The sequence below is a fragment of the Serinus canaria genome, chromosome 10 (genome assembly GCF_022539315.1).
Source record: "Serinus canaria isolate serCan28SL12 chromosome 10, serCan2020, whole genome shotgun sequence".
NCBI classification, from domain to species: domain Eukaryota; kingdom Metazoa; phylum Chordata; class Aves; order Passeriformes; family Fringillidae; genus Serinus; species Serinus canaria.
In genome coordinates, this window is record NC_066324.1 from 13848174 (window position 1) to 13867604 (window position 19431).

Below are 19431 nucleotides of genomic sequence, written 5' to 3' on the forward strand. Positions count from 1 at the left end.
CTATTAAGTGGTAAATGGTGACTGAGTTTTCCTAATAGCTGGATCTGTTCCAATGCAGGAGATCACTGTATAGTTTGATGTCTCCAAATCTGTATCTGAGTTATATAGAATAAAACAGTTTCCTATTTCAGGCTTTCTTTATAAAGACTCTACATTTAAATACAATTTTAGTTTTCTCTCAAGATGCTTTTCCCTTCTGCTTTAATAGCTTTGTAATTCTGTTGACTTTTCAATCTAATACCATTAGTCACATATCCAGCATTTCTTTACAGACTCTTCCTTTTAGGTCTTGCAGTTCTCCAACTCTTCTCTTGACTGTTCTTCTTAGGTATTCTGTCCACGAGATCAGTTTAATGCTGTTGACTGTTTCATCTCACTTTCCATCTTAGGGAAGCAAAGTTTAGTACTTACACAGCCCATTCAAGTACCGTGACAATTGTTTGGTATTTGGAGAATCTGTAAGGAGCAGAAATGAGAAAGAAAGAGATCTTCATCAATGGGATGGACAAGAAGAATTGAATTTTCTGGGAGATGCAGCAAGAAAAAGTGACAATCTGAGGCAGTTCGAGAAAAGTTTTCTGAAGGGGGCAAAAGCAGAGGTGGTGACAGCAGTAGGGCAGAAACAAGGATGAGAAATCTGAAAAGGAAGTCAGCGACCATATTAATCCTGAGTCAGAGGATAAATTCAGGATGATTCACATTCCATGTTGGACCTTGCATGCTGATTCAGACCATTGGAAATTGCAGTGGGTATGTGAAAGGCAAGCTGCCCACCCAGCACCACTGGCAGTGAACTTCATGGATCGTGCCAGGATGGGGAGAGATTTGGTGCCCTTTCTCTGCCTGGCAGGGAAATGCCAGGAATCAAGGTGGGATGGCTGAAGGGCTGAGAGCATGGCATGCCTCAAGTAGGTTGCCAGTTTTGAGTGCTCAATGTGGACAGGAAGGTTATAGAAATACAGGTAGAAATGTGGAGTCTTAACAATATCAGGTCAAGAATTAAGGGCTAGGGAAAGTCGGTCTGGACATTTCTGGAAAGGTTGGCAGAGAGAGCCTGAAGGATGCACCTGAATAGTGCTTGTAGAAAATTATTAATAAATCTGAGAGGGTAGTTGTGCAAAAGCCAGGCTTGGAAGCAAGTTGCTGAGTTCAGTGAGCAAAAACTCCTGAAGTCTGCAGACACAGCAAGGATGAGGCGGATTGTAGACTATGAGCATTGACCAAAGAAAACATAGGAACATCTTGATGATAATTTTATCCTGAAGTCAGTCCAGAAATTATTTGGATACGAGAGTCAGTCCCTGGAATTTGGGAGTCTTTGGCTTGCACGGATTTCTTTGACTGTTCTGGCCACCACTCAGGCCTGGAGTTGAGTGTTGTGTTTGACCCATCTTGCTTCTCCTCTTCTCCTTATTTTGTATTCAACCCAAAGTCAAAATCTATTGCTCTGACACCTGCGAGATGTTCCCTTGCTTTATGCAGCTTCTAGAAAGAAAGAAATTCTCAAGATGTGGATTTGTGGGTTTTTAAAATTTATTTTTAATAATATATTAATATAATCTCTTAGAGTTATTCCTGTTTTTCCTGGTTCCCTGTGACATACCCTCTCAAGGATTAATGAAATCAGCTTTTTTGTTCCTGATGTTAATGGCATAAGATGATGTGTACTCATGTCCTTATTCAGTAAATAAACTTATTTTTATAGGAAATTACTGTGCTGGGATGTGTCATCTGTGTCAGGACATATGTTTCAGCCCTTGGCCTGCAGTAGCTACTGGGGCAGCTGTTTGGCCATGTGTCTGGGGGTGCAGAATTCCTGCTCCATTCTGAGCCTGCTTTCCTTCGGCAGTGACCTCACAGTGACCACACAGGGGCTCTGCTGTGTCCAGGGAGCAGAACAGCAGGACATTTTCCTGGTGCTGAAACAGCCTCTCATTTTAGCACCTCAAATGCAGCCTCACTGCTGCATTTATTTCTCCTGAAATGCATTTGGGATGTGTGGCTGTGTCTGAGTTCCTAATGTTTAAAGAGCCACCAAAAGGTTTTATATAGATTACACAATTCACGGCCCAATCATTCTGTAACCTACATGGTCTAACCACACCATTCTGTCTGACTGCTAGACTGAGACACAGAGCTTGATAAGTACAATATTCTCTGCAGGGAAAAAAAAGAAGCTGATTTTAAAAATCTGGTGCAATTCTGGGGCAAGGGCAAGGTTTTAATGGGTTCTGTCTGGTATTATGTAAACATGTTACAGAGAGCCTGGAGGTACTGTTGTGTATGCTTCAGTCTGCTGGTCCCTAGAGCATCCTCACCAAAATACAAAATGTCTCTTTGGAGTTCAGTTCTGTGTTTGGGAAGGGGAGGAAGCTGTTTCTCCAAGTCTTCCTTTTTGTATTCTCTGTTAGATTTTAAGGCATCCATGCTTATCTTTGCCTTCAGACTTTTTTAATTAAAATAACTCCAAAACATTCATAGGGAGCTGTCTTTCTGTAGCCAATGTGAAAAATAAGCAGAACTTGAATTTTAACTTACACAAAATCAATTTTTACATGATACTGGTGAACATACTGGTTACTGTCAGTTTATTTCACATCTTAGAATCTTTCTATCATAGAATGAATATAAGTTAAAGTAAATGTATGTGAAACACAAAAGTTGTCTTGCTTTTGGATGACAGATAGTTTGATCACTTATTTGGAAACAGAAATATTTTATGTTTGATGTAAAAACCAGCCTAGGCAGCTGATGGAGTTATTTTCAATAACAAGCAAGAATGGCTGAGTGCCAGTGTGATCACACAGCTGTGCTTGGCTTTGGGCTTCTTTGTGTGGCACTGATTATTGGTTAGTAATATTTCCTTATATGCACAGTAGGAGAATATTAATAGAGAAGAACCACTTGAAAGTCCTAAGAGAACTGTTTATCTTTTCTAAAGTAGAGTTTATTGGCAGGACTGAAGCTACTGAACCAGGGAAAACATAACTGAATTGTCACACTATTAAACAAAGTTGTGATTAAATATGAAGATCAAGGTGTGTTCTAAGATTCTCTGAAAATGCTACAAGCTTTGTGTTTCTGTGAGTTGAAAACTGAAATGATAATAGCTTTAGATGACATGGGTAGTTTTTCTATGGCCTTTGAAAGAGGAAAAAAAGGAAAGACCTGATCTAGAGAAAGATGGATGATGACCACTCCTGTATTCTGTAACTGTTCAGCTGAAAACACTGTATGGCCTTTATGTCTTAGCTTTTCCAAGTAACTACTGATCATTGTGTCAGTGACATGTGATACCTGAAAGTAATGGAGACTGAATTCAAGTTCAGTTGGTGTTACAGCTTTTCATTTTTCAGTTCAATATGTGTATTTGTTTTGCTTCTTTTTTTTCACAGTTCTGTATGTTTTTGTTTAAATATTTTATAATTTATAGCAGTAAATTTTTGGGAGAGTATTGTTTTCACAATTGTGCCTTGAGTATTTTATCCTTCTCCTTTGGCAGAGATTGTAATGTACAGAGTTAAAAAGTGACTGGTGAGAATACATTGAAAATTTGACCAGAGTATTCAGAAATGGTCATTCTTGCAATGACTACCAGAAAAAAATGAATGTGTTCTGAGTGTTCCTTGATTTCAGTTTAGCTGTTCTGCAAAATGAATTCACTTTAGTAAAAGTCTACTAAATCTGGTAGCTAATCCAGGGATTAAAGCCGTTTGTGAATACTTAGAGGTATTCAGATGTTTCTGAACAATAATATTAAATAAGTTTCCTTCCTGTGATACCTAGATCCTTTTATCCTTTTCTTCCTTTTCCCATCCCCATCAGACTAAATGTCTTTGTTTTTCTTCATAGATTGAAATGCTAAGGAAGAAAGTAAAAGAAAGGAATTATTTATAATACAGCTTTTAGACAAAATCTCTTTCTTAGAATGTGAGGTAAGGCATTACATTTTAAATTTACGTTATTGTGATTATTTTATGAAAGCAAATTTAATTTGAACCAATGTCATCCAGTGCTATCTGGATGTACAATTAGTATATGTACTAATATACATTTGCTGTTCTTCAAATGGAAATTAAACATATGACACCAGTCATACAGTCAGGATTGTGTGTAATAAAGTCTCAATATTCAGTCTAAGTTTCTTAACTTACAATTTTCTAATGGTTTTATAATGACTTAGACCAGAAGCTTCTGAATAAAACTGTTGGTTTAATTTATATTCTTTCCAGAATTAAGGATTCCTTTATTTTATCAATACATACTTTTACACTGTTTCTTTTAGGGAAAGGGCACTGTGCAATTTTATTTCCTTGTTTAATTACCACAAATAAAATAAACTTGTGATGAAAATTACTGTTTCCCAGAATAAAGAATTGCAAGATAAACTGGACTACTTAATGGAAAACCAACAAAAGACCAATATAGAGACCAGAGATACTGGTGTAGAATGTGATCTTCCATACAGGTATTTACTTTTTCTGCTTGTTTGTAGGAAAATTCCTCATAATGTCCATTATCAGTGCTCCATTTTGCTAATGAACTGTTGGAGTTTTAAAAGAGCACTTCACTCCTAGGTGCAGTTTACATCAGTGATTTATGGTGGAGGATTGCCAGGTGAACAGTGCCATGACATGGCCACAGCTGCACAGGAACGCTGTGGCTGCTCTGTGGTGCCAGGGGCTCTGCAGCCTGGCTTTGCAAAGCCTGGTGTGGTGCCAGGGGCTCTGCAGCCTGGCTTTGCAAAGCCTGGTGTGGTGCCAGGGGCTCTGCAGCCTGGCTTTGCAAAGCCTGGTGTGGTGCCAGGGGCTCTGCAGCCTGGCTTTGCAAAGCCTGGTGTGGTGCCAGGGGCTCTGCAGCCTGGCTTTGCAAAGCCTGGTGTGCTGCCTCCCCTTCTCCCCTGCTTTGTCTGCCCAGAGCCTGCAGCAGGGCACTGAGCCCTGGGAGCAGGGCTCTGTGCTTGCACTTTAGGATTCCCCACAAGGCCCCTCAGGGAAAGTCAAAACAGGAAACAAACCAGTAAAATAAGGAGGATCACTTCACATTGCTTTTATTACCAATGAGTAAACTTGTTCATTGTAACCACTCTCCAAATTGAATTGTTTCATTTGAAGGAATGTAAATTAGCATATGAAATCAGCAAGCAAACTAAAATTTCCTTCATAATTTAAAAATACACCCATTTTGGAGTTCGGCCTAGAGCATATTTTAATGGCATGTGTTTTGGAACCTAAAATACACTGTTTTTTCCCTTAGACTGTCAATAGAAACCTATCTTTGTCGCCCTCTCTTGGGCCCCTCCGTATGTAAGCACAGCCCCTACTTATCTGATATTTTTCCTCTTTTTCCTCTATGAGGAATGCACCTCTGTCCAGGTTAGATTTCATGGAATTACTCTTAATGATTAATTCTGTTCTTAAATGCAATATCACTATCTTTTTTTGTTACAGGACTCTTAATCCTAATAACTTTATTGCTGGCCCTTCCACTGTGAGCACCAGCAAATGCTGGCCTGTAAACATGTCAGTATCTGCCACAGTTTTTATCAAATACTCTTTGTGGCATTATAGAAAAGAAATATAGAACATACCAAATGCACTGATAAGTTTAATTTTAGCCTGTCAATATCAACACAAGGGCACAAGTTCACTGCCATGGCATTACAGCTGTGTGATACTCTGACCTTTACACTGTAAGCTTTCTCTTGTCTCCTGAACAGCACAGGCTCTGAGAACAGAGCTCCTGAAAGCCCGAGGCCGGTGAGGACGTACACGCCGTTCAAGAGAGTGCTGGAATTCAGCACAAGGAGCAGTACCTCCTGAGACCCCAGCTCAGCCAGCTTTCCGAATAAGAGCAGATCTTGGCGCCTTTGCAGCTTGGTTAGATAAGATTTTATCAGTTTAGAGGAGAGCAGCAGCATGGAGTCTTACTAAATTTATCTTGAAAGCAGCTCTTAAGTAACTTTGTACCTGAAGTTACTACTGATGTTAACTGTGAGGGAATAGGGAGGCAGCAGGCTGAGAGAAGCAGCAGTCAGGCAATATTGCTTCTTTAGAAGCTGTCTAGTGCAATGTGTCATTTCAAATGCCTGTAAGGACTTGTATAGCTGTACAGTTGTTGTTTTTTTTCCTTCTATTGTGTTGTAATTCTGTTTAAGTAAGAAGCTCTAATGTATTCTGTTGTCAGTACTACTGCAGCAGTACCTGCCGCTGTGCTGGCAGAGGGAGTTTGTGTGGAAGCTCTGAAGCTGTCCAAAGTGAGGGTGGCTCACACCTGTCTCAGAGACCTGGGGCAGTTGAGGGCTCTCTTCACCTGGGAGCAGCTCTTTTGTACCCAGCACTCTTTGTCTGGGAGGGAGAGATGAACTGGGCTGCTTAGAACAATTCCCTCAACACATGGCAGATGAATATTGTGTTTGCTGCTCAAAACAGTAAGGGATAGAGCAGATTATAATGGAATTTGCTTTGTTGGACTGAGGTACTGGTTTGCACTTCCTCAGTCATGGGACAGAGTGACAATGGGTGACACATTCAGTAGCAATTATGTAGGAAAATCCCTGACACTTTATGTATTTACTTTTCCATTCAAGGAAGGAGTTTTCATCAAACAAAAGTTTGCCTACTACAACCTGCAGCAGTCCTTGCAATTCCAACAGCAATAGCAATCCTGAATCAGGATTTGGGGTTTTGAGTACCTTTTTTTTTTATTTTTATTGTCCAGACCAATTAAAATCTTATCTTTGGCTTCCAAGTAGCAGCAGGAGTGACTGTATCTAGTACTGAACTAATTTAAATATATATATAGGGTATTATTTACATCTTGGTTTGATCTTCCACTCTTAGTGAGTTTAAAATGAAGTAGGAATATATTATTTAAATTCTGTTAACATGAATGAAGGACCTTGGTTTTTTTTTTCTAATTACAGTACCTGCAACAGAAAACAAACAACATAGGTTCTGTATGATCAATATTGCATGCAGTGTCAATCCCAGGAGGTGCTCCCCCTGCCACAGAACTTCACAAAGGCATTGCTTTTATCTCCAGCCTAATGCAATTCAGTCCTGTCTACTCAAATCAAGTACACTTACTAAAGTTGTATTTAAAATAATAATGTTGAACACACAAAAAGATGAATAATAACTCTGATTTCAGGTATAAGCTTTGTACCCATGAAATCTTATCTCCATCTAGTGGCTGATAACAGGAAATATCTGGACAGGATCTGTTTTTGAAGAAAAAGACTAATCCCAACAGGTATATTAATGTCCATTAGGGATGCAACTTTAGGTCTTACAGAATGTTTTTTAGCATTTCTGTGCCCAAACAGTCCCTCTGTAATTCAGGACTTGAATTCTGGACCATGTTTTGTGAAAATTACTTTCAAACTTAAGATGAATGGATGAATGTGGTAGTTTTAGATAAAAGGAAATGCATGTTGCTGTAAAAGACATTAACTGACAAGTTTAAAAAAGTGAAAATCCTTTACCTCTGATTTTGGCCAGAAGTCGAAAAACAGAGCCTGATGACTGTGAGATGCTCAGTGAATGGTAATAGAGGGCAGGGTAAGTATCAAAATACTGTTTTGACACAGACTCAAAGGTAGTTCATTTTACTTTTAACATACTCCTGAGGATCTCCTGAAAATGCTGCAAGCTGTTTTTAACTCTGAGACTTGCAACATTATGATAATCTGCTCAAGACTTTATGAGGAATGCAGCACGGCCTTAAGTTTTTACTGTAAAGGTGTTCTGTGTAAATTTTGTCTTGACTGTTTGATGAAATAGAGTATTTTTTTCTAAACCAAATAAGGACTAAAGTCAAAGATGTATTTTAAGAGCATTTTGACATGCAGCGAGCTGGATGACTATCACTTGATTGGACTACTAGTGCAAATTTTGCAAGTGTGAAGAACAGGAGAGGAACTGTATTTATATCATTGTGTTACATGAAAATGTAGAGCTTTCCAGTCAAAGGAGCAGTAATGTAAACTAGCATAGATAATAACAAACCTGACTGAAAAGACTGTAACACTTCTGAATAAATTTTCTCAATTTGAGACTGAGTTAATTAGTACTATCACATTAGAAAGAAGTAAAATTTGTGTAAACACCAATAAAAGCCATATAGGAAGGTCCCAGAAAGTACATTAAACATAAGTCAATTGTATGACTACATTTGTACCATGATAAGTATTCTTTTTTGATTTATTCCAGATACTCTGGAAAGTATTTTGGGATACCCTTTTCATATATGCTGTACAAATGATGTATTACATTGTATGCTTTAAATACATCCTGTATGTAGGACATAAAAAGGATAAATTGCAATAAACACTGTATTTAAACTTGTTGTTCTGTTGTGTCAACAGTCTTTTGGAAATAAACCTGCCTTAAAAGGTTGCAGACTCCAACTGTTCACAACCTTGTTTGTTCCAAACATGTGGGAATGGACAGCGGCTCCTGCAGAGCCTCGATGTTCTAGTCGGTGTTTCCTTTGGCACACGGGCTCTTGAGAACAGGAAGGCACTCCCTGGCTAAAGACTCTCAAAGCCAAGTCACAAAAGTAGATGAACTCTTTCATGAAATAAAAAACTATTGACTTGCACAGGATAAAAAAAAAACTGGGCAGCACAGCTCTTGGAAAAAAGCCCAACAGCTTCAGATCATCCAGATAACATCTGAATCCATCTGGGATGATGCTTTCCAGGCTTCAGCAGGATGAGACTGGGACGGTTGTGGCACATCTTTATTTACAGTTTATATCCACTTACTGATAATAGAGATTTATTTTTAAGACTATAAAAATAAAGCAATATACATGTCAGCTAAAGAAGAGGTTGAGCGAACACAATAATCATAGTGTCACGGGTTTGTAATGCTCCCAGGAAGAATGTCAAGTTTTTAACTCAAATAATGCTTTCCTATTTATGTGTATTCAGCTCAGATTGCCAACAAGCCCTGATAAAATCTTGTTGAGATGGGCAGTGCTTGGTCCTGAACCTACAGCATGGGATTCTGGGAGCTGGATACAGATGCTTTTCAGAGAGCTTTAAATATTTGACATCTGAAAATTTCTGCATATGGACAGGTGAGAAGTAAGTACTCTGTGCATGAAGTCTGTAATTCTGCACAGGAAATCCCTGCTCCACAGAATGGAGATGTACATGCTGAAAGTTTCATTCTACTTACATTTTACTTCATTCTTGTTCAGCCCCTGGGGCTATTTGCATGTGTAATAGAAGAAAAGTGCATGAGAGACCTGAGATAAGGCCCTTCCAGCCCTGCCTCAAGCACAACATAGAAGGAGCACAAGAAAAGAAGGACACAGGAGCCATTTACAACTCAAGGTATGTGAATATTTTCAAAAGAAAAAGGGACTTATTGATTTAAAGAGAAAATACATAGAAGTGAACATCTGTGAAGTTACAATATTCTGTAAAGGCATGTGGTATGTAGGCAGTGCAATGATCTGATGGTTGCTTCTCAGTACATTGATAGGTATAAATACAGATAGATTTGCTTTTGAAGTGTTTGGGACTTTTTTTTTGAGAAATCAGTTTAAGGGAGGAGTTGTGTTTTTTAAGGAAAATAAAATGAATTATTATAAAGGTGCATCATGCTGATAAGAAATGAGTTTTTTTCCTGAATGAAGTCAAATTTATTCAATTTAATTCCAAATACTCATATCATTTTTTCTTGTCATTTTGGAGGCGATTTGCATTGTATGTGGAACTTGTTTCTTCTCCTCCTCAATATTCCTGAGCAGAGAAACTTTAAAGATAGTTCCTGCCCACCCCCCCCCAAAAAAACCCTGCAATCTAAAGTTTCTTTTGCTCCTTTTCCTAATGAAAAGAAGTAACATTTTATAAAGTTGAAGAAAGCAGAAAATAACAACTTTTCTTGCAGAAATAATATTAAATTACTACATCTATATTTCCTTCTTCAAGTTTGTACTGAAGTTGACGCTGTCTCTGTTGCACGGTGTCTAGATACCGCCCTCTTGTTCACAACCAAGACTATATTTGTTCCAGCACCTTCCAAATTTCAGCTGCTTTTTCATCATTCTGGAGCTGTGGGCTACCTGTAAACAGACAATGTTATTCCAAAATTTAACACTCCCAAACTGTAAAGATGAACAATATTCCTTTCCAGTGAACTTGGACAAATACAGACTTAGTGAACAGTATTCCAAGTGAGGTACAGAATGATCCGGTGTGATTCCCAGAAGCCACGTTATTAACAATTTATTCTCTTCATTTTTTGCTCTACTTTTTTCTGTGATTATGCAGTTGAGCACATAAATTGAATCCACTGTAAACACTGGCATTGCTTTTCTGTATGTCACAAAGCAGCTAACATTTTGTGAGAGCAGTGGTCTAATGAGTTTATTCCTTCTAGATTGTCATTTCCCGCTGGCAGGAGCGGGTCCCGTGCCGTGTTCCCCACTCTCCTACCTGCAGGATCGAGTGTCCCTTCTTGCAAGAGGCACAGATGTGACACAGGTGCGTGACTTAAACCTGTGTAACAGAGGTTCAATGAACAATTCAATGAACTCCTGTCCTGGAACTGCGGGGGATCTCCTGCTGGGAAAAACTCAGGGATTTCCCTGAATCTTAGGCAAAACTCTCCTGTGGATTTTCCACAGATGATCCAGGCAGTGCGCAACAGATAAAAGATGTCGAAAAACCGACAGAATACCAGATTGGTCTCCGGGGAGGGGGAAAAGTCAGAGTCTGCCGCAGTGCTGACCCAAAAAATTGCTAAAAGATGTCAAATTGCTCTCAAACTCAAAGCCACAGGCTTTCAGCGCCGCTCCGCACGTGTCACACGTGCCGTGCAGGGCACAGAGCGCAGCGTTCCCAGCTGCCGCTGCAGTTCTCGCAGGACGAAGGCGGGTCCGCGCTGCCGCAGCCCCCGAGCTCCCTCAGGGCTGTCCCGCAGCCGCGCCGTCCTTCGCCTTCCGAGCAAGTCGGGCCCCGCCGCCGTGCCGTCACTTCCGGCAAGATGGCGGCCCGCGGGGCTCTGCCGGGTGCCCATGGCGGCGACTCCGGGGCTGCGCGGGCGGGCGCTGCCCGAGCTCCGCGAGATGCTGAGGCGGCAGGAGCGGCTGCTGGCCGACCGGTGAGGGCAGCCGGAGCGCGGGCGCCGAGCAGCGGGCCGGGCTTCCCGCCGACTTCTCCCGTCCCCTTGCAGGCGGCAGAGGACGAACCGCCCGCTCCCGTTCAGCGCCTGCGGGGCCGGGGAGGGCACGGGTAACCCCGGGCTCCAGCGGGCGGGGATGCGGGCAGCGCTCAGGCTGTACATGGCCGTGTGGCTCTGCTGCCCGCTGGCACAGGGATGGACACCTGTCCTGTGAGGAGAGCCTGCGAGAGAGAAGGCTTTGGGGTAACCTAAGTGCGGCCTTTCAGAACCTGCGGGGAACTTACAGGAACGATGGGGCAAAACCATTTGCAGGAGTATGTCGCGACGGACGAGGGAGGGAAGGGGTTCAAATGAAAAAGAGTAGATTTAGATTAGATACAGAAGGAAGAAATTATGCCCTGTGAGGGTGGGGAGGCTGTGGCTGCCCACCCTCACAGAAGCTGTGGCTGCCCTGTCCCTGCAAGTGTTCAGGGTTGTGTGGGGCTCTGAGCAGCCTGGCCTGGTGGAAGGTGTCTCTGCCTGCGGCACGGGGTGGAACGAGGTGATTTCTGAGGTCACTTCCCACCCAAACCATTTCATGGCTCATATGTTTCACTGACAACTTGTAGGTAGTGCTGTGCTGCAAGTGCTTTGCATCTTGCTGTGTTTCAGCAGTTTAGTATGTAAATAGGAAGCTGATGTTGCAATGTGAAACCTGCCCCATTTAGCCACTCTAATAAAACTTCTGTATCTCAGGTTGAAATAGGATTGTTTATAATACTTTTTGTTTGTTTGTTTGTTTGTTTTAGGAAGTTCATTGCTCGGCTTCCAGATAAAGGTAAGAAGATCTCTGATTTTGCTGAAAAGCTGAAGCTTGCCATTTCCCAAGAGGAAGAAGTAGCCCGGACAGCTGAGCTGTTATCTGCTGTCAGGTTGGAATTTCAGGCAAAACAGGAGGAGATCAACACAAGCAAACAGGAAGCTGTCCTAACTGAGGACACAGTGAACAGTGCAGATTCCTCAGTCATTAATGAAAACTCTAACATTAAGGACATTTCTGACACTTCTGCTGAAAGGCAGGAGGCAGAATATATTGAAGAAGATGCCACAAATACAGCTTTGGAAAATCAAAGGACTCAGAGGAAAAATAATAAAGTAAAGACTGTTACAAAGGATCAGAATAGTTTTTGTGAAGATGTCTCCAAGTCAGCCACAAGCAATCACCTGAACAATGATCAGCAAGTGTCCCAGAGCAATACTGAGGATGGGACAGAAAGTACAGCTGCTTTGGACAGTAGTAAAGCCTTGGTTGATGCCTTTCAAAGAGTTACAATTGCAGATGGGGAAAACAGTGAAGAAATAGTGGAGAAAGAGCAGGATGTGGCAAAACACAAGGGCAATGTATTTGGAAGCCAGCATCCCAAGACACCACATTATATTGAAGTTCTAGAGGCCAGAGCCAAGAATCCAATCATAAAAAAACCCAAATTTAAAACAAACGCGTGAGTATTGGGACATAGAAAAACGTTTTGTATGTGCATAAAATGGGAAAGGTACAGAACAAGCATGATGGCTTTGTTTTCTAGTGATGATTAAAGAGATTTAAAGCCTCATGACACACAAGGTTCATATGTTGGCTCTGTAGCTTTAAATGCCACAGAGACTCAGTGCTCAGCAGTGGTTTCATTCTACCCATCTAAAACAATTGTCATGAATCTTCATAGAATTTCATAGCTTAAGGTGCAAAATTACTAAACAATTGGTAAAACTTTTGGATCAGTTCTAGAACACGTAGAACTTCAATAGCTGGAAGTGTTTTGCTTTTTCTGCACTTTAAGGAAAATTACAGTTTACATTGTCTGTTCTGGTAGCAGTAACAGTTTGTGCCTTGTGTGACTCCTTCAACATTGCTACTTCAGTTTGCTAATAAATCAGCAAAGCAGTTTGGTTCATTGTCAGGAGTAACTTTTGATACTGTTTCTCTGCAGAGAAATAGTTCTGTTTTCTCTGAGTGCTGTTTACTTTTTATTTGTTTGTGTTTCCATAGCACTTCAGATTTATTTTCAGCTCTTAGGTGTTAAAAGTAAGTTTTGAAACTGGAGTTGTTCAACCTTGTGATGCAACTTTGGATCACAACATAGGTGTTTTATGTCTTCCAGACTATCAGGAGAGCAGAGTGGATCATCTCATGGTTCCTCATGCAGTCGATCACCTGGGGGATTTGGCTCTCCAGTTCCCCCAGAAGAGAGAAGACTCAGAGATAGGAAACATTTGGATGACATCACAGCAGCTCGACTGCCACCACTTCACCACTCCCCTGCCAAGCTGTTATCCATAGAGGAATCCATAGCAATTCAGATACAGCAAAAAGAAGCTTATGAGGTATGAATTTACAGTCTGGTCTGAAAATTATATAAACAGGATCACTCTCTAAACAGAAAAGATAAAGGGATCTTTTCATAAAGGTGAATTGAGATGGGAAGACTTTGAGGAAAGTCACTTTATCTTGTATTTGATTCTTTGAATGATATAATTAAAGAATGTATTATTGCTCTCTGAAAGTGGTAGTCCCACATTAAAAAAACAATGTGGGTTAATATGCTGACCTTATTGCACTCACTTCACCTCTGATAGAAATTTAAATGTACACCTTCCCTGTTAGTGATGACAGAGCTTTTGTCCTTGCATAAATGAAGGCCTAGCAGTATTTGTTATTCTTAAAATATGCAAGTATCTACATTTGCCTTTTTTTATGCTGTGTCTGAAGAATCCAGGTTCTGAGGTTCTGCAAATTCTGTTGTAACGGATTTTGACTTTCCAGGTAGTGTCAGTCTAATGTTTAAATTAAACACTATTGCAAAAGTGTTCTGTTAAAAATGACACTACTGTATCACAGGTGGGGGCTGCCACATGGAGAATTTCTACTCTTATTAAAAAGAGTCAAATATTAATAGCATAGTTATGTATAAGTGTGAAAAGAAACCTGAAATTTCTTTGCTAGTTGCTAAAACATTTAATTAAGCCCACTTTGGAATTATTAATTATTATTATTATTATTATTATTATTATTATTATTATTATTATTATTATTATTATTATTATTATTATCATTCTTCCAAGTTTATATTTTAGTATATTAGTTTATTAATGAGAATGACAAATGAACACTTTTTCTAACCTGTGTCCTTTTTTTCTGACATAGGAAATGCAAGCCAAGCTTGCAGCACAGAAGCTTGCAGAGAGACTGAATATAAAAATGCTCAGGTTTGAACCAGAGGGGGAGGCCTCAATGCAGTACAGAGAAGTGAGAGATGAAGATTATTTTTCAGCAGAAGACTGAATGCATGGAAGGGCGTCTGTGGATGAGCTGTGAATTTTATGCAGTACTTCTTAAAACCCAAACCTGAATATTGAGAATGCTTCATCTAGTCAGTTTTTTTCTTAAAATTTTCACATGACAGCTCCAGGAAGGGTTCAGTGTAGACATCATAAATATACATGTCACAATTATTTATCAGTCTTCTTTGGGGACTGTTGTTTGAGCACTTGGGGCAGTTAATTCTTGTGGAATGCCCCACAGTTCTCAGCTTTAGCAAAGTAAGCTCTCTAATACAATTTTGCAGGCTAGGATGGGTCAGCTATAAGAGAAAGTTTCTTCTGTGCAGAAATGTGATTGCAAAGGGCTTTGGCACAAAACATGTCCATAAAGAAAGCTGAGGTGCCTGTGAACTGCTCATATGTATGAAAGCTCTTGTCTTGGATAAATGAGCTACTTCTTTTACCTATTTAATACTACCTTTCATGGTATGGTGAAAATACCTGCCCAGAGAGTTACAGTAAATCTTTAGGCTGTAAGGTTACTTCTTACCACATGAGAACTTGCTTCTCTGCCTGCACCTTAAAATAACACTTGCTGCCCTTATGTTGTAAATAGATAAAAATTTAAAGTTATTTTGTAACTCAAATTCTGTTTGGGCTTTAAGGGACTCTGCTGTTTGGTGTTTGGTTATTATGGCAAAGCACATCAAGAGATCAAGTTCATCTGAAGACTTTACTATTTTTATTAAAGATTTTTATGTTTTTCTGTATTTTTGTACACTGCTTTCATACTTTGGATGTACTGTTTTTCATAGTACAATACTGTAAATTAAGAGATCCACCCTCTGGTTTTCTTGGAGGAAGTGTTGTGTGTATTTTTAAGTTTTGGCTGTTATTTGAAGACAAAAAAAACAACCTTCCTTACATGACCATGAATATGAAAATATAAATTTTGAAAGATAAGGAACACATCTGAAAAGTATTTCACAATGGTATTTTCACTGTGGACTGGGATTTTTCTGAGCCTAGTTTGAGTTCAGTTCCTTAAAACAAACCTCAGAGATTCCTTGTATAGGCTGGCAACCTGTTTTCCAAGATATTGCCACAGCTGTGTGTGCAGGGCTGTCCCTGGATGTTCCTGCAGGAATGATGTCTTTGGAAACCAAGGCTGCTCCAGCTGCAAGACATTGAAAAGGCTGCATGGGATGAAAATGTGGGAGGAAGGTCTCAGCCACTTCTTGAGTGCAGGCAGCACTTCCCTAGCAGGCAGGAACTCTATCCCAAGTGCTCCACAAGCCCTCCTGGGCAGTCCCTGTGGCACAGTCCATACCCTGGCACTGCAGGTGGACAAGTGGAACTGCTGCCAAGCTACCTGTGATATTTTTTGAGTAGGTCATCTCTTGCTCTTTCCTGAACCCTTTCCTCTTGCAGCCTTCTGGTTCTCATTGTCCATTGGCTTCTCATCAGCTGTTCTTCCCTTTTCTCATTAGGCTTACCTGCTGCCACTAAACCCAATATTCTGCCTCCCTGCACTACCCATTCACTTTCCAATGACATTCTGCTCTGTGTGTCTGTGTTTGACTCCTGCCATGTGTCATGCATCCTCCTGCCACTGCTATCTTACCTTGCTTTCTGGAACTCCATCTAAATACCAGCTGTGCACCTCCTACCGTGCCTCAGTCCCTTGAACACCTCACAGAGACCTCAATATCTTTGTAGTTTTGCCATGACTGCTCTCCTGAGGCTTTCCTTATTTCCTGATTTGATTTCAGACTGTCCAGGTCTTTGTCATTTCCAGGCCTTCTCACCCTTCTACCTTCTTTTCATACTTAGGGTTTTTTCCCTCCTCTCTTGTCTGTGCTCCTTCTTCATCCTCCCAGCTTCTCACCATCACTTGCCTTTGTCAGCACAATTCTTTGGCTTGTTTTCAGCCATTTTCTTTGATCCCTCAGCATCCCTGTTGACGACCCAGTGGATTTCAGCTGTGTCTATTTCTGTTCAGCACGTGGCTCTGACTCACAGGCCAGAGGAGTGATCTCGTGTGGGTGCAGCTCATCTCTCAGATCAATGCTTTCCATGCTGCCACCTGCTTGTCCAGCTGCATCTTGTCATCAGCCCTCCCATTATTGCAGTTTGTACTGCTCAAGGACAAGCAGCCTCAGAATTGTATTGCCTTTCCCTTTGCTGTTTCATGAAACATAAATTGCCACTTCCATGCTGTTTGGTATCCTTGCCCTTTTCCTGTACTGACTGTGCTGTCACACCTCTGTGAGATGCTGTGTGTGTGTTTTTTCTCTGCTGGCTTTTCTGTGCTGAAGGAATTCACACAAAGCTATGCAGTTAGGGGCTTGTTTTCTAGAGTACTGAAATTTGCCTCTACCTAGGCTTCTGCTGAGCACACATTTCTGCTAACTAAACCAACTCCTTTTTTTTTTTTTTTTTGTGCTATTAACACATACTTTTGCTCTCTAAACTTTGTAAATCAGAGGCAGTTTTCTTGACCTTTATTTTGATAGCAGTCAACATGTTGGGCTTTTGCCAAAATGAACCCTGAATGGGCAAACTTCCCCTTTAAGGGGAGGTAGGGTGGGGTGGCAATCACTGTGGTAACAGGTGAAGTTCATTATGTGCTCGTTAAACAATCAGCAGCTGGTCAGTGCAGTTTTGGGGAGTTCGTATGGAGGAGAGTCTTGTGTGAATACCAACCTAAGCTTAAGGTATGAATTTTATTTTTTTATTTCAAAGTTTGCAAAACCTAGAAGCTTTCCTGGGGGCTGTTACATCTGAGCAGAGGTATGAACTTTGAATTAAGATTCTGTGAATGATGAGAAAGCAAAATCAGGAAGGAGTCCTATGCTGAGGACGTGCAATCCTGAAGTCTGAATGGTTAGAGCACAAGAGGATCATGAAAGAATTTGCTGGATAATGAAAGGATGACTCATTAAATGGTTTAGTCACATTGAAAAAAAAATCAGATTGGGTATGGTACTACTGTTCTGTATTTCATTGTTTCCCAGTTCCAGATCATGTCAAAATGTATATTGAGAGCTGAGGAGCTTATTCTCTGTTTTGAGAATGGGCTGCTGTATTGGAATGGGCTGTTAACACAGTAAAAATAAAGAATGGATAATATATTTTTGAAGTTGTTCACGTGAATAATGTTTTGTTTTGATCATGTAAAATTTAGAAGAGAATTGGAACTCTTTTGCTTCAGTGCTTTACAAGGAAAACATGGAGATGGAGCTAAGAAACTATTCCTATATAGGAAAAGAAAACTAGGGATGCAAATGGATGAGGAAAGACCTGAGAGACCTAAAGCTGGCCAATCTTGCAGGTCTGAGAGGTGGCACAGAGACACAGTTTAAACGCGGCCTGTGGGTCAGAGAGCTGTAGCATGTGAGGCAGGATCTGTGCCGCACCAGCTGTAGGCCCTTGATTTCTGCATTGCTGGAGTATCTGATTCCCAGACTGCTCAGAAGAAAAGCCCTATTACAGATTTTCTGTGCAGCAGCTTTAACCTTTCCTGAGGGAGAGAACATGTAGTCTGGTTTGCCAGCTATGGTGATAACATCATCTAGAGGATTTAGCCACCTAAAAATTTATGCTAGGTGTTTAAAAAATAACATTTGAAGAAAAGCCTAAATACTGCTGGACTTTAATTATTTTTGGCAGACTTGAGAACAGCTAAGGGTAGAAAAGACACAGATGCTTTTCCTGTTTTTTAGAGTTCTGTTGAGAGTGTTCTGGTTTGTGGACTACTAAGGGCCATGTGATCAAAACCATCAGCGAGCTGTGAGCTCCTGTATGCAGGAAACGGGGCCGGTAAATTGAGAGGGCTTTGAAACTGTGGCTCTGTGCTGTGGAATTCCTGAATCTGCCCCAGGGACACAGTATCAGGAGTCAGGGAGAACAATACCCAGACACTACTGACTGATGAATCAAAAGCTGAGCGGGAAGCCCTAGCAAGAGCTGGCCGTGGTGCATGAACAGCAGCAGTGTGGGGTTTCTGTGTGGGTCTGCAGGCACACCACAAGCTGGCAGCCTTCAGCAGCCTCCCCGCGGCGGGCCCCGAGCAGCCCCGGCTGTGGCTGTGCCTGCGGCTGCTGCTCTGCTCCTCTGGGCAGCTCCACTGCAGAGCCAGCTCGGCATCCAGGAGCCTGCAGCCTCAGTCATGTGCCGTGCGGGGTTTGCCAGTCAAAATGATCCGTAGTAGGATCCAGTTCTGGCACAGTTTGGGTGGTGTCTGGCTCACCTTCTTGCTAACATCCTTAGCAAGTTAGTGCCTGCAAGGAATGTACTTGGGCCAGGGGAATTATTGGCCTTTTATTACAAATGAAAATGAATGGCTTTAAGAGGACAATCAGAGTACTGTGTTGGAGCAAAGCTGTGTCCTATCCTGTGAACTCTGCTGTAGGACAAGGCAGCTTTTCCCAGCTTTCCCAGCTCTGCTTCTTTTTCATAGCAGGATAAGGAAGAAGCATAATTTCTCCAAAGAGTTTTGTAAGGACAAATTTTTTCAGGGTGTAGGTGTTGCATGTTGTGGCCTTGTTCCAGGGAGCTGCTAACTCTCCCTTAGATTCCCTTAGTTTGTGGTTTACAGCTTTTTTTGCAAATTCACTGCTTTTAGGTGGTATGTGTGGAGATCACCATTGAGATTTCCTGGTCTCCTAATGTTTGGATTTAGGTTGGGAACTCCCACGTTCTGGGACGGAAAGGGAAGTAGAAAAGACGCCTGTGTGAATACATTTGTTTTGTTGTAGTATTGTTTGTTTTTCAGTCAGCTAATGAATGTATTTTGTTCTCATTCTCTGCAGTGCAATGTCACTGCTGCACTATGCTGGGCAAATGTTAGCTGACTACAACCCAAACATTTTCCAATCACACTGACTTTTCATGGGATATGAATGCACAACTGCATTTGACTCCTTTGTAAATCCATACTGTTATTATTATTATGTGTGCAAAGCTTTAGAGGCATTTAGTAATCTCTTGT

At 41.1% G+C, this 19431-nt stretch overlaps 1 protein-coding gene across 1 annotated transcript in view; it reads left to right on the forward strand.

Annotated features, from left to right (window-relative positions):
• The window catches only part of MYZAP (myocardial zonula adherens protein), a 52022-nt gene extending 34450 nt beyond the window's left edge, over positions 1–17572 (forward strand). Inside the window, 6 exon segments of the mRNA XM_030228371.2 lie at positions 3853–3877; positions 3880–3935; positions 4368–4468; positions 11930–12622; positions 13280–13502; positions 14323–17572. Of these exon segments, the coding sequence (XP_030084231.2) occupies positions 3853–3877; positions 3880–3935; positions 4368–4468; positions 11930–12622; positions 13280–13502; positions 14323–14460 (1236 nt within the window). The 3' untranslated portion in view covers positions 14461–17572.
• Positions 17573–19431: the final 1859 nt, after the last annotated feature.